Source organism: Seriola aureovittata, chromosome 3, assembly GCF_021018895.1.
Source record: "Seriola aureovittata isolate HTS-2021-v1 ecotype China chromosome 3, ASM2101889v1, whole genome shotgun sequence".
Taxonomy (NCBI): Eukaryota; Metazoa; Chordata; class Actinopteri; order Carangiformes; family Carangidae; genus Seriola; species Seriola aureovittata.
This window is the reverse complement of record NC_079366.1, coordinates 19,371,215-19,386,723: the sequence shown is the minus strand read 5'-3', so window position 1 is coordinate 19,386,723 and position 15,509 is coordinate 19,371,215. Positions and strand designations below refer to the sequence as shown.

Below are 15,509 nucleotides of genomic sequence, written 5' to 3'. Positions count from 1 at the left end.
ATAGCGTTGTGATATTTTTGACAGGAGAAGTCATAAGAAAAAAAAAGAATGATGTATATATTTACCAGGAGGAAGTAGAGAGACGTCCTCATGTTTAACACCTTTCACCTAATTTCTCCTCAGGATGAACAGTCGGCACTTTGTCGCTGTGTCTTGGTCGGAGGAAATGGGCAGTCTGCGTGAGGACCCAGCCCTCCAGCTCGAGTTACAGCATCTGAGGAGGACCAAAGATTATTATAAGAGTCAGTCTGTGTAGCAGAAATGAAATATTTCCATGTAGCTACAGGTTTTGGACACAAATAAAAGTTTCTATGGAAGCTGTCGCAAACTCTCTGTTTAATTAAGATTGTTAGCAATGGTACTCCAGTAGTGTTTTTCTAATCTCCATGTGTATGTGTGGATGAGAGGTGATTAAAGGTCCCATCCACTGAAATGAGCCTTGAGTATCTGCCTCTTACATTTCAAATGATGGCACCTTTAATCATTTTTCATCAGTAGGATCAGCAGAACTATTTCACACTTACTCTGCTGACTGTGTTCGAAAGGCATAGATTAAATATGCTTTCACTCCATTATAACATTGTTGAATGATTCTACATTATATAGTTTTAGGAGAAAGCTATTTTTGTCTCCTCACATTCAAATCAGTCACATGACTGTAGGTTCATACATAGTTTGTATTTACAACAGAAAAACTCAAAACTACTGTATTTTGAACACCTCTGTATTATATTTGTGTTCTCACTTTAACATGTTATCCTGTTATCCATTGGATTGGAATATTTTATGTAGAGCCACAAATGAATCAGATCAAATGTATAGGGTATATATTTTATTTTAACCATGTATAGAATATTTGAGTTTGAGCTAATAACATTTTATTGACCCATAGTTTTATTTCCTCCACGAAGGAGATTACAGTATGTATGATCTTTTTTTTCTCTGAAGTCCAGTATATGTTGTTGGACACTGGCCTTAAGGCAGAGGTCTAGACTCTCCGAGTGCCCTTCTGCTTCTACTTCTTTTTTTTTTTACATGAACATTTAGCAGAAACATATGGATCCATGGCAAATATAGTATACATAACATTTTTAGTCACAGGAGAGACAGGTTTGTGATTGGTGCTCAGTCTGACAAGGAAAACAGATTCTCCAAGTGACAGGCACTGGTCCAGCGTCCAGCTGTGCTGTGAATACAAATGGGGTCAGAAAATACATTATTAAATTTTATCATTGAACTCCAAAACGGTGACAGTAAAACCATTCAGCCGAACTGAATACAGTTGATGTGAACTGATCCGAGCAACCAGTGGGTGTCAGTGTTTGTCTGCTGATGTTGATGGTCGTCCTCTCCAGGGGAATCCAGAGTTGAACTGAAAACACACAGAGGATCACCTCAGGACTGATGTGTCACTGAGGTTGAGATTATGCAATTTCCGTCCAACACACACACACACACACACACACACGCACACATCATCTCTGTTCTCTGATGATTTCCTCACTGTCCTGAAGGTAGATGTCTCTAACAGTTAGGAAGCTGGTCTGTCAGTAGACAATAGTTCTGATGTCAATGTCCAACTTTAGCCAACAGCCAGTAGCTGCTGCTGGGCTTCATCCTCAACTGATAAAGCACCAGGAAGTACAGTATGTCATGACCTGTGGCACTCAGAGGAATGATTGTTGCCTTTTAACAATGAAATGGATGAACAGATTTTCCCTATTTTGAGAGATTATCGCCAAACAAAATATACTTTTTATTCCTGATACTAGTCAAAGTGACTGCAAACAAAGGAAGGGAAAACCGCATGAGGAATCAATACATACCAAATTTAGCAAACAACAGAATAGAATACGGACAAAACAATTACAAACAATTATTAATAAAGACCCTTTAAGAATAATAAGAACATTAATTGCCAGGGCATACAGTTAGTCTACATACAAAAATATGAATAACAAGAATAATCTTTATTTATATAGCACCTTTCTTAACAAAGTTACAAGTTGCTGCGCAATAAATGATTAATACATCAAATGTAGGAAAATCATTAACTATTGCTAGTTTAACTAACACATAAAATATCACCTTATAAATTATATTAAAAAAAATCAAAGTAGGTTTTCAAAGGAGATTTAAAAGCAAGCAGACATGGAGCTAACTAAACTGAGATCATCCACCTATTACAAAGCCTTGGGGCCCTTGGGTGGATTTCTGAACGTGCCTACTGGGCAAAGTTCAGCCAGAGCCTCGGCATGAAGTGACTGTATGAGGACTATTAGCATTGATGACCAAAGCATTTTGGTATTAAATTGAAGAGTGAGTGAATTTGTTTGAGAGGAAGGTTGATTATATCAGTTTAGCAAAGAGTCTGCTGTTGTTCTCTACGGAGTCGAGGAAAGGGCCGGAAGTAACACTGAGCATCTGTTCAAGGTTCAGATCAGAGGGTTGCAAGCAATCCCTGATAACACAGCAAACAGATACACTTATCAAAGCCGGGTATCTAAATTGCAAATTATCCATGATGTGTTGAAAGAAATATGTGTGTGTGTGTGTGTGCGTGTGTGTAACCCACTAATCTTTGTTTTTTTCTCTGTGACTGTGATGTGGCATTCCCCTGTCTGACCATGGAGCATTCACTCCACCTCAGTCTAATCAACAGATGACTATTAGGGAACTGAAAACAGTCTGAGAAAACAAATGAGCTGCAGAGAGACAAAACCCTGCCCTCACTTCCAAAACTCACCTCTGTTACATGTACAGACGCTTCAGAAAGTATTCACACCCCCTTCATTTTGTCACACTTTGTTGTGTTGTAGATTTCATTTTAAATGGATAAAATTGCTGTTTTTGCCCCTCAGTCTACACTCAATAACCCAACATTACGATGTTAAAACATACTTTTAGAAAAGTTTTCAAATCTCTTCCTCGAGTGGCCGTGCAGCCACACTTGAGTAACTAGGCAGGAAAGGCTTTGGTCAGGGAGGTGAGCAGCAGGGACAGGGAGACTGGTCAGGTCGTACTCTTATCATTGTCTCTATGGATGGATAACTGAACTGACCTACCAGTCAAAGCCCTGCAGGGCCCCTGGGCTTGTGTGTGATGCCCATCATCTATCACTCATTAATAATAAAAAAGCTATACTCAACTGTAAACATGATTAGAAAATTTAACGTTAGATGAATAAGTGCGGCCGCGATCACCACAACATCACGTTACAATTTAGATAGTAGTAAGTATGCACAGACAAAAGTTTACAAAGAAACACATTTATTAAGATATATATTTACAACTTGTCACGATCCAGTTATTTACAAGAATCAGGAGTACACATGAAACAAGAGAAGAGTTATAATAAGGAGTATGTAGAAATTACAAGTATGGCACTGAGTGGTAAGAAAGTGTGTGATCAGTAAACACCAACAATCATATGAACCTTTGGGAGGGAAAAAAAGGATATTTGACACCGTGGCCATTTTATACATTTATAATAAGATTTCAAACTGCAGACACTGTATATTGTTTAACATCCTTTGTGTAAACCGCAAAGGAAAAGCTCTGTGTAACCTGCTGCAGGTTCACTTTGATTTTATATTAAAAGGCTGCTTTTACTTCCATGCTATGCTGTTCTGTTACAGGTTGCCTGTGAATTATATGCATCCAGGTTATATCTAGAAATAAAAAACCTATAAATTGTATCTTAGTTCCCATGTTTGCATTAAACATAATGCTGGTGAGAGAGCCGGTGTGCTCTGATTTCAAGTACAATATGTATGTAGGCTATAAAGTCAGTGAAGTGCCACCAGGAGGTACCAGCATTGCCTTTCATTATGAGCCTTGAAAATGGCTTGTATCCTAATTTTCCAGTGAAAACTTACAGATCAAAACAGGAAAAAAATAAAAAACAAAAGCAAACAACAAAAGGTATATCATCAGTTAGCCAGATTTCATCAAAGAAACACATTGGCAACTGTTCAAAAGGAGGAAAGTGAATGAATGAACACTGACTGACAATAACTGTAAAAGGTAATGTGCAAGGAACGGCACAACAGACTTTTTTTTGGACAAATTCAAGATGAATCTGACAATTCTGGAGCACCATGAAGTTACAGATACAGTTTCTAAGTTTTTGTTTTTTTTTGTTTGTTTTTTTGTTTGTTTTTTTTAAGGAAAGTGCCCCCTCCAGTGGCTGCTGCTTGACTTAAGTAACAGTCAATTGTGACAAAAGCTAAGTGGCTGCAATGAGCTTCATCTCTCTTACATGAAGATTAAAGTGCTTAAGGCTGAGTTTGTTTTGTTTGTTTTTTTGATTTACATGCCACATCTTCGGGTTTCTTTCAGTATGTTTCGAGATTTCTTTAAAGTCAATGCCAAACTCATACAAACTGCAACTTTACAAACCTAATACATCCATGATTTGCCTTCATGATAATACTATATCCACCTCAGCCCCACAAAACTCTGCTCACAAACTGTATGCATCTGTGTGATATGAGTGTGATCATCTCGCATATGGAAATAAATTTAAAGTTAATTCTCTGTAGCTTTAAGTAGATCTCATTAAACATTCAACAAAGTGCTAACCAGCCAATTCACTCTAAACTAGTGACTATTTTACAAATATTTTAAAATACTTAACATTAATGAAATACAGTTAGGAGAGCCAATGTCCTATCAGTAGACAATAGGCATGCAGTGCATTTCCAGAATCACTTCAGCTTTGTACACCACCCTTACACGCAGTGTTAAAAACTGCAGCTGTGAGACTTATAAAACCAAGGCCCTTTTAGAAATGAAGTGCTACCTCAGAGAAAACAACAAATCTACCTTCATTGTGTCCTGCTCATAAGTTATAACCCGCTCCTCCATCGTTACAGGCTAAACTGGGTGTTATCTTGTGAGCCACTTTACCATCATACCTGCCTATACTGCATTTGTTTCGTTTGTATTGTATGAGAGCTACAGTACATTTCAAAGGTTGTTCTTCATTTAAAAATAGGGCCATGAATAACTCTAAAAAATAACTCTAAATTTATTATGTACACATGAATGAGACTCTTGGTTCTGGACACTTTAGCTGATTAATTTATTTCCCTTCATTGCTGGTATCCCAACTGCAGAGTCCTGCAGAAGAAAAAAAAAAAACATCTCAGTATAAACACATTCCACAGGGGAGGGTGGGGGATCAATAGTTTATACTGCAATGTTAATGATAAAATCAAATAGTGCTTACCTGGTACATCCGTCTTGCTTTTGGAGACTCTGTGGAGGTCTTAGGTAAACAAACTGCACAAAACAGGAGGCAGATTTAAGAACAAGTGCGATAAAATCAAGACATAAAATGCACAAATACATAACAGGACTTTGCTAACAGCTCTTTGACGCTGTGTTTAGATTAAGTGGAGGTTTCTTGCAAAGTGTACGGATCCTGATGAAGGCCACAAGCATCAGCCTCACATTAATATCGTAGATCCAAGTAAAGTAATGTTTCGCAATGTTAACACTGACTATTGAGAAATAACTGTTCCCAGCTCGAGTGAAATTGCAGCTGAATTAATGAGCTGTTGATTCTTACCAACTCTCTCTCACGGCTTCAATGTCACTCACGAGATTCTGCGCTAAACAGATGCCAAAGATCTAAAACCGCAAACAAACAAACACACACACACACACACAGAAAGAACATGTTAGGTTCATGAGAAGTTGACAGAGATCAGATGTAGAAGTAAGCTGTTAACACTGTTCCTCACCTGTAGTAATGCAATCCCAATAAAGATGCCTGCCACCACTGTCAGGTTGTCCTGGAGCCACTTCTCAAACTGAGGGACGCAGCCTTTGATATAGATGAAAGTCCGCTGCTCTGAGTCCTGGAAGAGCACAAGTCAAACAAGTAAAGCAGCTTATAACCAGATGCAAATGAAATGTTTTGAAATGACTTTTTTATTACCCTCTGAAAAGTATTAAACGTTGGGGTTTGCTTTATTTTGCAACAGTTGACAACATTTTAACAACAGTTGTTAATGTTATGTTATCTTGTGGTCTCCTCATAAGCTCTTCAAATTAAAACCCTTCTGAACTAATGTTACCTGGTTGTAAACACACACACTCAGCTTGCTGTTTTTCTCCTCTGCCTCATTAAAAATGGCTTCACTCTGCCTTTTCCCTCAGATTTAAAGTCAAGGAAACAAACACAGCCTTTTCCTTGCATTATGCTGCTATAGAGTAAGGCCAGAGCTAATGATGGGGGAGGGGTCTCACTTCCCATTGCATTGCTGCAGCATGACTAATACCGCACAAGCCAAAGAAGTGCTGATGGAGAGCCAACTGCTGTATTTTGAAGAGTGAGGAGTTGGGGGAACAAACTGAAAGAGGGATATTGTGCCCAGGGTGGAGTACCTGATGACCTCATGCAGCCATATAAACCTGCCTGAGGCGAAAGACGCATGAGCGATGTACACTCTTCATGCAGGTTTACAGCTCCAGCTTAGTTTTAGACGAGGGTCTCAGTCTATCAGCGTAAGTTATCTCACCGTTTTTGCTCGGATGTCGTATCCACACTGAGTGTTGATGACATCCTCCTGTGAAGTAAAGAGAGATAACGCTTACACATTGTTAAAAGGTAGAGTCGAGGTTATTAGACTGATGTTTGTCATATATTGGCAAGTTAAGACTGCTTGTTTTCAACCTGGACTTTTTTTTTCCACAATCATGATGATTTTGTCACTGTCAAGATCAACATACTGTAACATTACACCAGGACAGCACTGTTGTCCAGTATATTACTGTAGTGGGTCTGGAGATGTACTGGACAGCAGTGGTCCCAAAGAACTAAACCTGTGTTAATCTGCACAGAATCGGAGCTGTAGACCTGAAACTCAACACTTGTATCCGAGTCAGATTTAGCTCATAAAAAAGGGGACTTTCGACTTCATTTTGGACATTTGGCTGCTGAGAGACTTTGACCTGGTCACAGCCTGAAGCAACTGAAAAATAAATAAGACAGTAACAGCCGGGTCTTATAAATCTGATTATTAGGCTTGTGCAATGAAATAACTTGGCCATGTGAGCCCGATATCATAAATCACAAATGTGCTTAACAATCTGTGCAGCATTATAACACCCTCTGTCCTTACACCCTCGAATCAGACGAGGACAAACTCCCTTAAGAAAACAAATAACTACTGTCTGTGTAGCCAAACGCATGATGTAGCCTATTCCTCTGTGCCATTGAGCTCCACTGTTGTACAAAAACTATTAAAAACACTATCAACTCCTGTTTGAGTAAGGTTTTCTGAAAACAACAGCACCAAGTTATAGGGAATTACAAAGCCTTTTTAATGAAATTATATATTTGGGACCCTTTCTTTTGATAGATTTAGTTCTTTGATAGGATGAAATGAACTGAGAACCATAAACAAGGCAGGGACGTCAGAAAGCACTGAGAGATGAATGAACACATTCATTTATCTTTCTACAGTATTTGATGACAGTAAAACGAATATAGAAAAATGTCAGCCCCATCCTTTGAATTATGCGTCATTTTAATAGTCAGCAGTCAGAGACCTGAAACACTTGCAACTGTTTTGCAATTTGTTCATGAAGACGTGATTTGATTTGGACTTGGCCTCAAGGACTTAAAGGCAAGGCGGTGTAATTTATATAGCAACAACATAATACTTCTCTGTCAAGCAGCTCTAGACTCTTGAAGGCTCAGACTGAAAATGCCTCGGTGTTGGTTTGCCCAAAAAAAAAAAAAGTCAGTGTTCAGCGCAAGTGATAACCTCTGGGAACATTGTGCGATTCAACAATCATTTTCTGTTGATGCTAATTGTCATGAAGTGTTGCGCTCAAAGAGGATGACCTTGTTGGAACTGCACATCCTTCGGTCAGCAAATACAAAAAAAAAAAAAAAAACACTCTTGTGCAACTTTCATTAGTGAAAGTGAAGCAATTCTGTTTTTGCTGCGGCAGAGTGTTGTCATTGCTCTAAACAGAGAGCAGTGTTTTTCTGCCAAAAAAAAAAAAAAAAGAAAAATCGCCTTGGTCAAGGTAACTCCTCCCGGCCGCTTCCAGACTTTGCTGTGCTGGCAGAGTGTGAGAGGACTAAACACTGAGGCCTGGACGTCCTGTTGGAAGTCAGCCATGATTGACAACATCAGCCTTCTGCAGGACACAGATAACCCGACTCTCTGTCACAGAGAGGACCTTCACAATTTCCCCTCCAACTGTCAGCAATGTAAAGACTTCAACAGTTTGCTCTAAGACACAAAAACACTAAATGACACCCATGAGCTTGTTATGATTTACAATAAAAGGGAGTGAATCGGCTTTGAAAGAGAAAGACTTTGGCCTTCACTTTCAGTTAGTGACCACCAGTTACCATCCTCCTGCTAGCTGCTCGGTCTTAGTCTCAATTAATCCATTCAACCTAGCACATACAGTATAGTCCATGTTGCATTGCCAACAGGACGTCTATAAGATTACTATAAACTGTCCAAAACCACTGCGCACCCCCCTCCCAAATGGCCGTCCTGGGAGCCTCTCCTGGTTGTCGCTGCCTGATTCCAGATGTTTTGGTTCTGGTTCTTCGACCTCCAGGAGTCCAAGCCTCCTCCTCCTCCTTCTCTCTTTCTCTCTCTCTCCCTCTGTGTGTTTGTTTCCTTCTCTTAAACATACGAGTGATGTGATTTTCTTGGTTTTGCTTCATGTATGTTTGTGGGTTTCATGTATGTTTGTGGGTTTGTGTTCAGGGTGGAGAGGAGGTCGTGTGGCCCTGGTCCTGTATGTTGGCAGCACCTGGAAGTTGTTCAGTGTCCTCCCAGATCATATTATACATTTATTTTTACAATCTATAATGTTGTCCCCATACTGTAAATCTATTTGTTGCTCTATTCCGTACACACAACCTGTATTACATGTCTGTCCGTTCTGATAGAGGGCTTCCTCCTCTGTTGCTCTTCCTGAGGTTTAAGGGTTTTTTGGGGAGTTTTTCCTTTGTCCAATTCAAGGGTCTGAAGACAGAGTGTGTAGTAATGCTGTACAGATTGTTGAGCCGCTTCAGGCAAATTTCTTATATGTGATATTGGGCTATATAAATACAATTTTACTTGACATACCGCTGGATCTTTGGTGCAGCAAGAAAAGGGTACTCCGCATTTCTCTCGACTCGGGTTCGAATCAGTGCAGTTGAAGTAGATGTTCAAATTCCAGTCATCAGCTCCAAAAGCTCCACAACACTCCCACTGCAAGGTTAAACAGACAACCAACCAACCAACCGTCACATATACATCAACTACTTCCCACAGGAATGAACAACCATGACTCTCACATTCTGGTTCTGTAAAAACAACGCATGGGTTGAAATCAGTACTGAGGATAAAGAAAGAAGAGTGCTCACATATTCCTGGGTGAAGTCTATCAGGTTCTGCAGGTCAATGTCGTCCCTGTACGCCCGAATGTTGTTGTTAATAAAAAAGTTGAGCTGGTCCTTGATCCAGTCTTTGAAGACAAAGGCCAGGACTCCTGCAGTCAGCTCCAGGAAGAAGATGATACCCAGGAAAACTGAGAACTGAAAATACACAAGCAGTTCATTGGATTTAACAAATGTTATTATGAAAGACTGAAACATCTCTGACAAGGGATTTAGGGAACGTACAAACTTGAGCAGGAAAGAGTTTTCTCGCAGAGCTCCGATGCAACCAGCGAATCCAAGGATGAACATGACACCACCCACCACAAGGAAGAGCCAGACGGGGTCGAAACCCCCGAGGTCCGTGATGGACGAGAGGTTAGAGAGAACACCCTGGTGAGGAAGCAAAAGGGGGCAAGAGAAAGTTGTTAGAAGGAGGATTAGAGGAAGGAGATTAGAAGAATTGTCTCATCTTCTGTTCTTAATAAAGGCAGGTAAAATTCTTTTTATCTTAAGTAAGGGAATACAATTGGTACATTCACATCTGTACAGTAAATATGTAACAGCAGCCAGCAGCCTTTTAGCTTAGCTTTGCACCTCAGTTAATTAATGAGTTTTTTGAGCATCTCAAAAGATAATTAATTTACATGTGTAGCTTGTTTGTTTAATCCATAAAAACAAGTATAAAAATAAAAAGTTATGGTTTTATGGGGGAGACTATTTCCTGGCTGGGAGCAGTAGATTCACACTGGTTGCCAGACAACCACTCTCGGCCATTAAAAAGCCAGCACATAACCCTCTATTGCACTTCAGTTTGTGATTGGATTAAACAAATAAGATATAATGTGTCGATTTGTGTGCTTTAGAGGAACGGGTAGGTGGATTTTGTTACCTCTGGACAGAGCCTGCTAGCTGTTCCCCCCTATTTCCAGTCTTTGTGCTAAGCTAAGCTAAACGGCGGCTGATTCCAGTTTCATATTTAACGTACAGACAACGATCCAAAGATACTCTACACCAAAGATGACGAACTACAAGCAGCGCCAATGTTATAAAATGGGATACACTTCCTGTCTCCTGAGTGGGCGTGGTCGTGATTGTTTGTTCATGTCAAAACAATACAAGACCGAATACAGTATGAATTTGTGCCTGACTCTGCCTGACTAATTTTTATCTGCTAGCTTAGTATCTGATCAAGTTTTATTTCAGTTTTAATTCGTGGTTTCACGTAGAAGTCCCTCTTAACTTCTGCTTCTGCAGTTGGAAGGCAGTGCTGCGTCAGTGAAACCTGACCCGACAGAGAGAAGAGAGATGTGTGTTGCGAGATCCCGCAAGAGTTTGTTGATGAGACAGAGACAACACTCGAACAAGGTTAATTTTCTCGGTCTGAAAAACTGCATTTTAGTGTCCGAATCTTGGGAAGATCTATGGTAAGGTCCGATATTTATTTCGTTGACTATGGGGCGAAGGAATCGGTCATAATCTGTGATCACGTTCACTTCTCCTATTGGAGTGAATAGACTCAAAGTTGCCGATGGTCTCCTAAAGGTGTAGCGAAACCCATGTGGCACAGATACAGGAGATGATCCTAAGTGCACCGTCTCCTTTCTGAACTCAACTATGCCTTAATAAATTTAAATCTTCATCTTTATCCAGAGAATATTTACATAAATTTATTTCTCTGGTTCCAGTTTTGCATACGTGAAGATTTGTGTTTTCTTTTATATCAGTGTAAATTGAATCTCTTTGGGTTTTGGAGTGTTGATCATTCAAAACAAGACGTTTGAAGACATCACCTTGGGCTTACTGGACTGTGAATGACATTTTTCACTATCTTCTGACATTTTTAATTGACCATTTACTTGAATAATCACAACAACAATCATCAGGTTAATAATATCGTTAGTTGCAACCATGTGTGAAGGATGAAGCAACAACCTCTAATACTCCTAGTACTGAAGGGGTAACACCATGAATGAATCTGTGAAATGCATCAGATACATTCAGTCCATCGTTCAGAGGGGTGTCCCACCAGAAAGCATGACATTCCTTTCTGATTCAGTAAAGCCACTGCTTCCATTTTGTGCAGACAGATGGGCGTAAACGACAAGTGGTGAATGTAAATGATCCGCTTAGTTTAAGAATGATTTGCAGATGTCGATAAGGAAAAAAGATTCACACAATGAATAAGTGAATAAAACGTACCTTTTCGCTCCATGCCCACAGCCCGATGCCAAGGAATGCCACTCCGAGGAACTGAAAGAGGGGAAGAAGAGAGAGACAAGAGAGATGAGAGAGCAGGATTATTTTGCTGTGACTACGACATGTAGTCATCACACAGAAGCACAGAGAAAGAAACCACAGAGAGGTTTTCCTGGCAGCGGTCCATTACTAAATATTTCTCATCTCAGTTTGCAGTATCAGCAGGAGACTCCCACATTAGAAAGCATATTTAAACAGCTAAGAGCATCTAAAAACACGAGGCTCACAGACATTTACTGCCTATAGAAAACAAAGACTGTCTTGTCTGATCAGGGTCGAAGAGTTCAAAGTTAGGAATCAATACACTGATGCCATTTTTCAGATGGCTCTTAGGCTTTTTACTTTGAAATGAAGCACAGAAATTAGACTTGACTATAATTATAACAGCCTAGAAGAATAATACTTAAATGATTATAATTTTGTAATTTATCAGTCATTTTATTCATGTACTCATTAAAACACCAATTTTCTAATTATACAGAAGTGAGATTTGCTCACTCTTCTTCGTTCTTCGTATCAGACAACAGCAGCAACTTTAAGACATCACACTCTGAATGACAGGCACACAGAGAGGGCCGGTGAGGAGACTGACAGGGATGCTAAAAACTTTATGGTCTACGGGACCCACAGATGTGGCGCCCCACCACAATTTGTCCCGGTAGTCCTGATGGCCAGTCCAGACCAAACGTGTTTGATGGGCATCATGTTGATAGATGGGGGTAACTAAATTTACATAGTTGGACTATGAAGTATATTTTAGACGATATTTGACTGGATTTGTATTGTATTTGGTTAGTTGTAAGATTTATAATTGAAACACTGAAGTGGTGGCTTTAATACATACAAAATTGTAGGATGTCAGAACATATTGTCATGACAACTCTCCATAACGACAGAACCAGAGTATCTGAAGACTGTGAGAGATGGACATAAGCTCAGGCTCATATTTGTACCTGGTATTTATATTGTTTTGTCAAACTTTGAACACACAGTTTTTTATATCATGGATTTGACATTGTAAGGCTTATCTGTCATTCAAATATCAAACGGAAATAGTAAATGTGATTTGACTTGGTCCTTGACTTAATAAAAAAAATTTACTTCCAACTAAGATTAGGAATGATTCATAGCAAGAATAAAAACAAACTAAACTAGACAAGGCTACCCAAACAACCACCAAGTTCACGAGTAATGATGCTGTTTAGAGAACTGATATTAACTCAAGTCCTTCTATTAAACCCGTGAAGAATTCCCCCTAAATAGACAAAAAGCACTTTGCAGATTAACTTTCCAAGGGATTATTTATGAAAGAGATGCAGAGGAAAGAGGAACAGATGCTTTTGACACAGACTTCCTCTGGTGATGCATGACTGGTGGACGGCCCATTGAACGCACGGCTGCTGACAAACTCTGTAGGGCCCGACAGGTGACCTTCCACTACAGGGTTCATGAAAGGCCACAAACATACTGGCACCACTAGACAGGGTTATGCAATATGATGATATGCTGCATATTCGTGTTTATACTGTACACAGGCGTTTTTATTGCAAATCAACAAGCAGGACTGCAGTGTGTAATTGTCAAGTATTTAATTTACTGGATTAGCCAAACTAGCAACCCACACCTGGTTCATCGGTTAATTAATAGCAAAATAATAATTTCAGTCAATCATAATGCAAAAATGGCAAACTTTCTCTGGTTCCAGCTTCTCAAATGTGATGTTTTGCTGCTTTTCATTGTAAATTAAATATGTTCCATTTTAATCAGACAAAACAAGAAGTCACCTTTACCTCTAGAGTATTGTGGTGATCATTTTCATTTTCACTTTTCGGACATTTTGTAGACTAAACACTTGAACACTTAATGAAAAAAATTGGTAGAATAATCATTATTGAAACAACGTTGTAGTCGCAGGCCTAAACAATTTGAATTTTGAACAGGATTATGCGTTTAATCAGGTGGTCTATGTGATGTCTTGTTTTGTCTCACAAAGTAATTTAATGTAATGACCTACAAAAGAAGTGAATTCACATATTTGGGACCTTGGAACCATCAAATGTTTAGAGTTTTTTAGTTGAAAGATGGTTTAAAAAAATTAAACGATTATCAAAATAGTTCTGTTAGTTTTTCAACATGTTTTTTTAATCAACTAGTCCTTTCAGCTATGACCCACAGCTGATTTCAAACAAGACCTTCTTTCACATTAACATATATAATACTTTGCATTATTAAATGGCATTCCTAAAGCCATTTGCTCTCACTATCAACACCTTTAGAAAGTATGTCTGACCCATCTTCTTCTCCTCAGTAAAACAGAAGTATTTAAATTGGTAACTGGAGGCCCAGAGCGGGACTTCCAGAAATTCCCGATGGGGTTACTGAGAGAGTCCAAACCACAAGAGGAGATGTTGTTGTGTCTATTTGCTGAGCACAGGGTGACCAGGGATGGACATGACTGCTCTAAGTCCACTTTGCACTGCCCCCATCCAAACACCACTGACACAAATCAAATATCCTCAGATGAGCAAACACACGATATTGTCAGGCAGTCAGGAAAGCCCTTTCATCTGAGCTCCTCAAACGCTGACAACAACACGGAGCAGAAGACAAAAAGCCTGCTGACAGCTGACAGTGGGAGCAAGTGCACAGGAGCATGGAGCCTTCACTGCAGGGATGAAGCCACCCGTGAAAACCAGAAGGGCAGAAAATAATATAAAATAAAATAAAATAAAGGCCACGACTGTCAAAGAATTAGACGTTAAAGCTACTGCTGATGGAGAACAAAAACATGTCATGTCAATGTGTTAAGCTGAGGATACACCAGGCCTGAAACAGCAAACAGCGGACCTACCCAGAATATGATGTTGAATCCGAAGATGAAATACTTGATGCAGCAGCTCACTTCATGAGCCTTGAAATGCTTTCCTGACATCATTTTTCTGTCTCAAACGCCGCCCGCTGAGGACAGGAATCACATCTATGGTCCCTCTGTGTGCTTGACAGCCTGGTTGTGAGAAACACCCTTTTATTTTTTAAGGCTCGACAAAACGCGCCGTCAATTGTTTCCGCGCCTAATGGCAAACATGATGTTGTATCTCCGCTGACAAAAGGCGCAGATGAAGCAACACGGAAGCGCGTTTTCTGTCAGTGTCACTTTATCCAAGTTAAGACCTCCAAAGGTGAAACGGTGAAATAAATCCGCTGAAGTCAAACAGATTGAAACCGATGGTCTTCTATCTGACCCATAATCTAGACATGGCTGTTATTTGATTGACGTGTGTGGGAACCAATGAGGGTGTTTAGTTGTGAGAAGAGGCGGGACTTCCTCCAGCAGAGGGCCCTCAAGTTTCCATGAAATACAGCATGCCGTGATATTTAGTCATTTATCATTATCAGTATAATTTATTAAATAAGATTATAGAATTAAACTTTATAGCACATATTAGCCTGTAAAGCCTGAAAATAGGTTTTTTTATAAATTAATCGGACATTATGAAATAAAATAAAATAAAAATAAGTTAAATAATAGTAAAATAATGGATACAGATGACATATAACAAAACCGTGAAATTGTGAAATAATCCAAAAAAATTAAATCACTCATCATTGTCATTGTCAAGCTAAATAAAATAACATTTAATTTAAAATAAAAAACTGGATTATTTTTTTACAATATCATGGTTATATCTTTTGACTGCATGAATTGATGATTATTAATTTAGATAAAAGACACAATTAGTCACAGTGTATGAGGTCTGTGTCTGTGGGGTTTTGAAAGGTGGGTGTTGAAGCATGTTTACAGGGGCACATACATGTAAGTCCAGACACACAACATGTTTTA

General features: G+C 39.3%; 1 protein-coding gene across 1 annotated transcript; it reads right to left on the bottom strand.

Annotated features, from left to right (window-relative positions):
• Positions 1–3,253: 3,253 nt before the first annotated feature.
• Positions 3,254–14,948, bottom strand: LOC130166061 (tetraspanin-5). Its single transcript, XM_056371374.1, has 10 exons — positions 14,520–14,948; positions 11,612–11,662; positions 9,656–9,802; positions 9,398–9,568; positions 9,117–9,242; positions 6,531–6,578; positions 5,751–5,867; positions 5,576–5,637; positions 5,234–5,286; positions 3,254–5,124 (listed from the first exon to the last, which is right to left on the bottom strand). The coding sequence occupies exons 1-9, from the start codon at positions 14,601–14,603 to the stop codon at positions 5,274–5,276; spliced, it is 819 nt and encodes a 272-aa protein (XP_056227349.1). The 5' UTR covers positions 14,604–14,948; the 3' UTR covers positions 3,254–5,124; positions 5,234–5,273.
• Between the last annotated feature and the right edge of the window lie 561 nt (positions 14,949–15,509).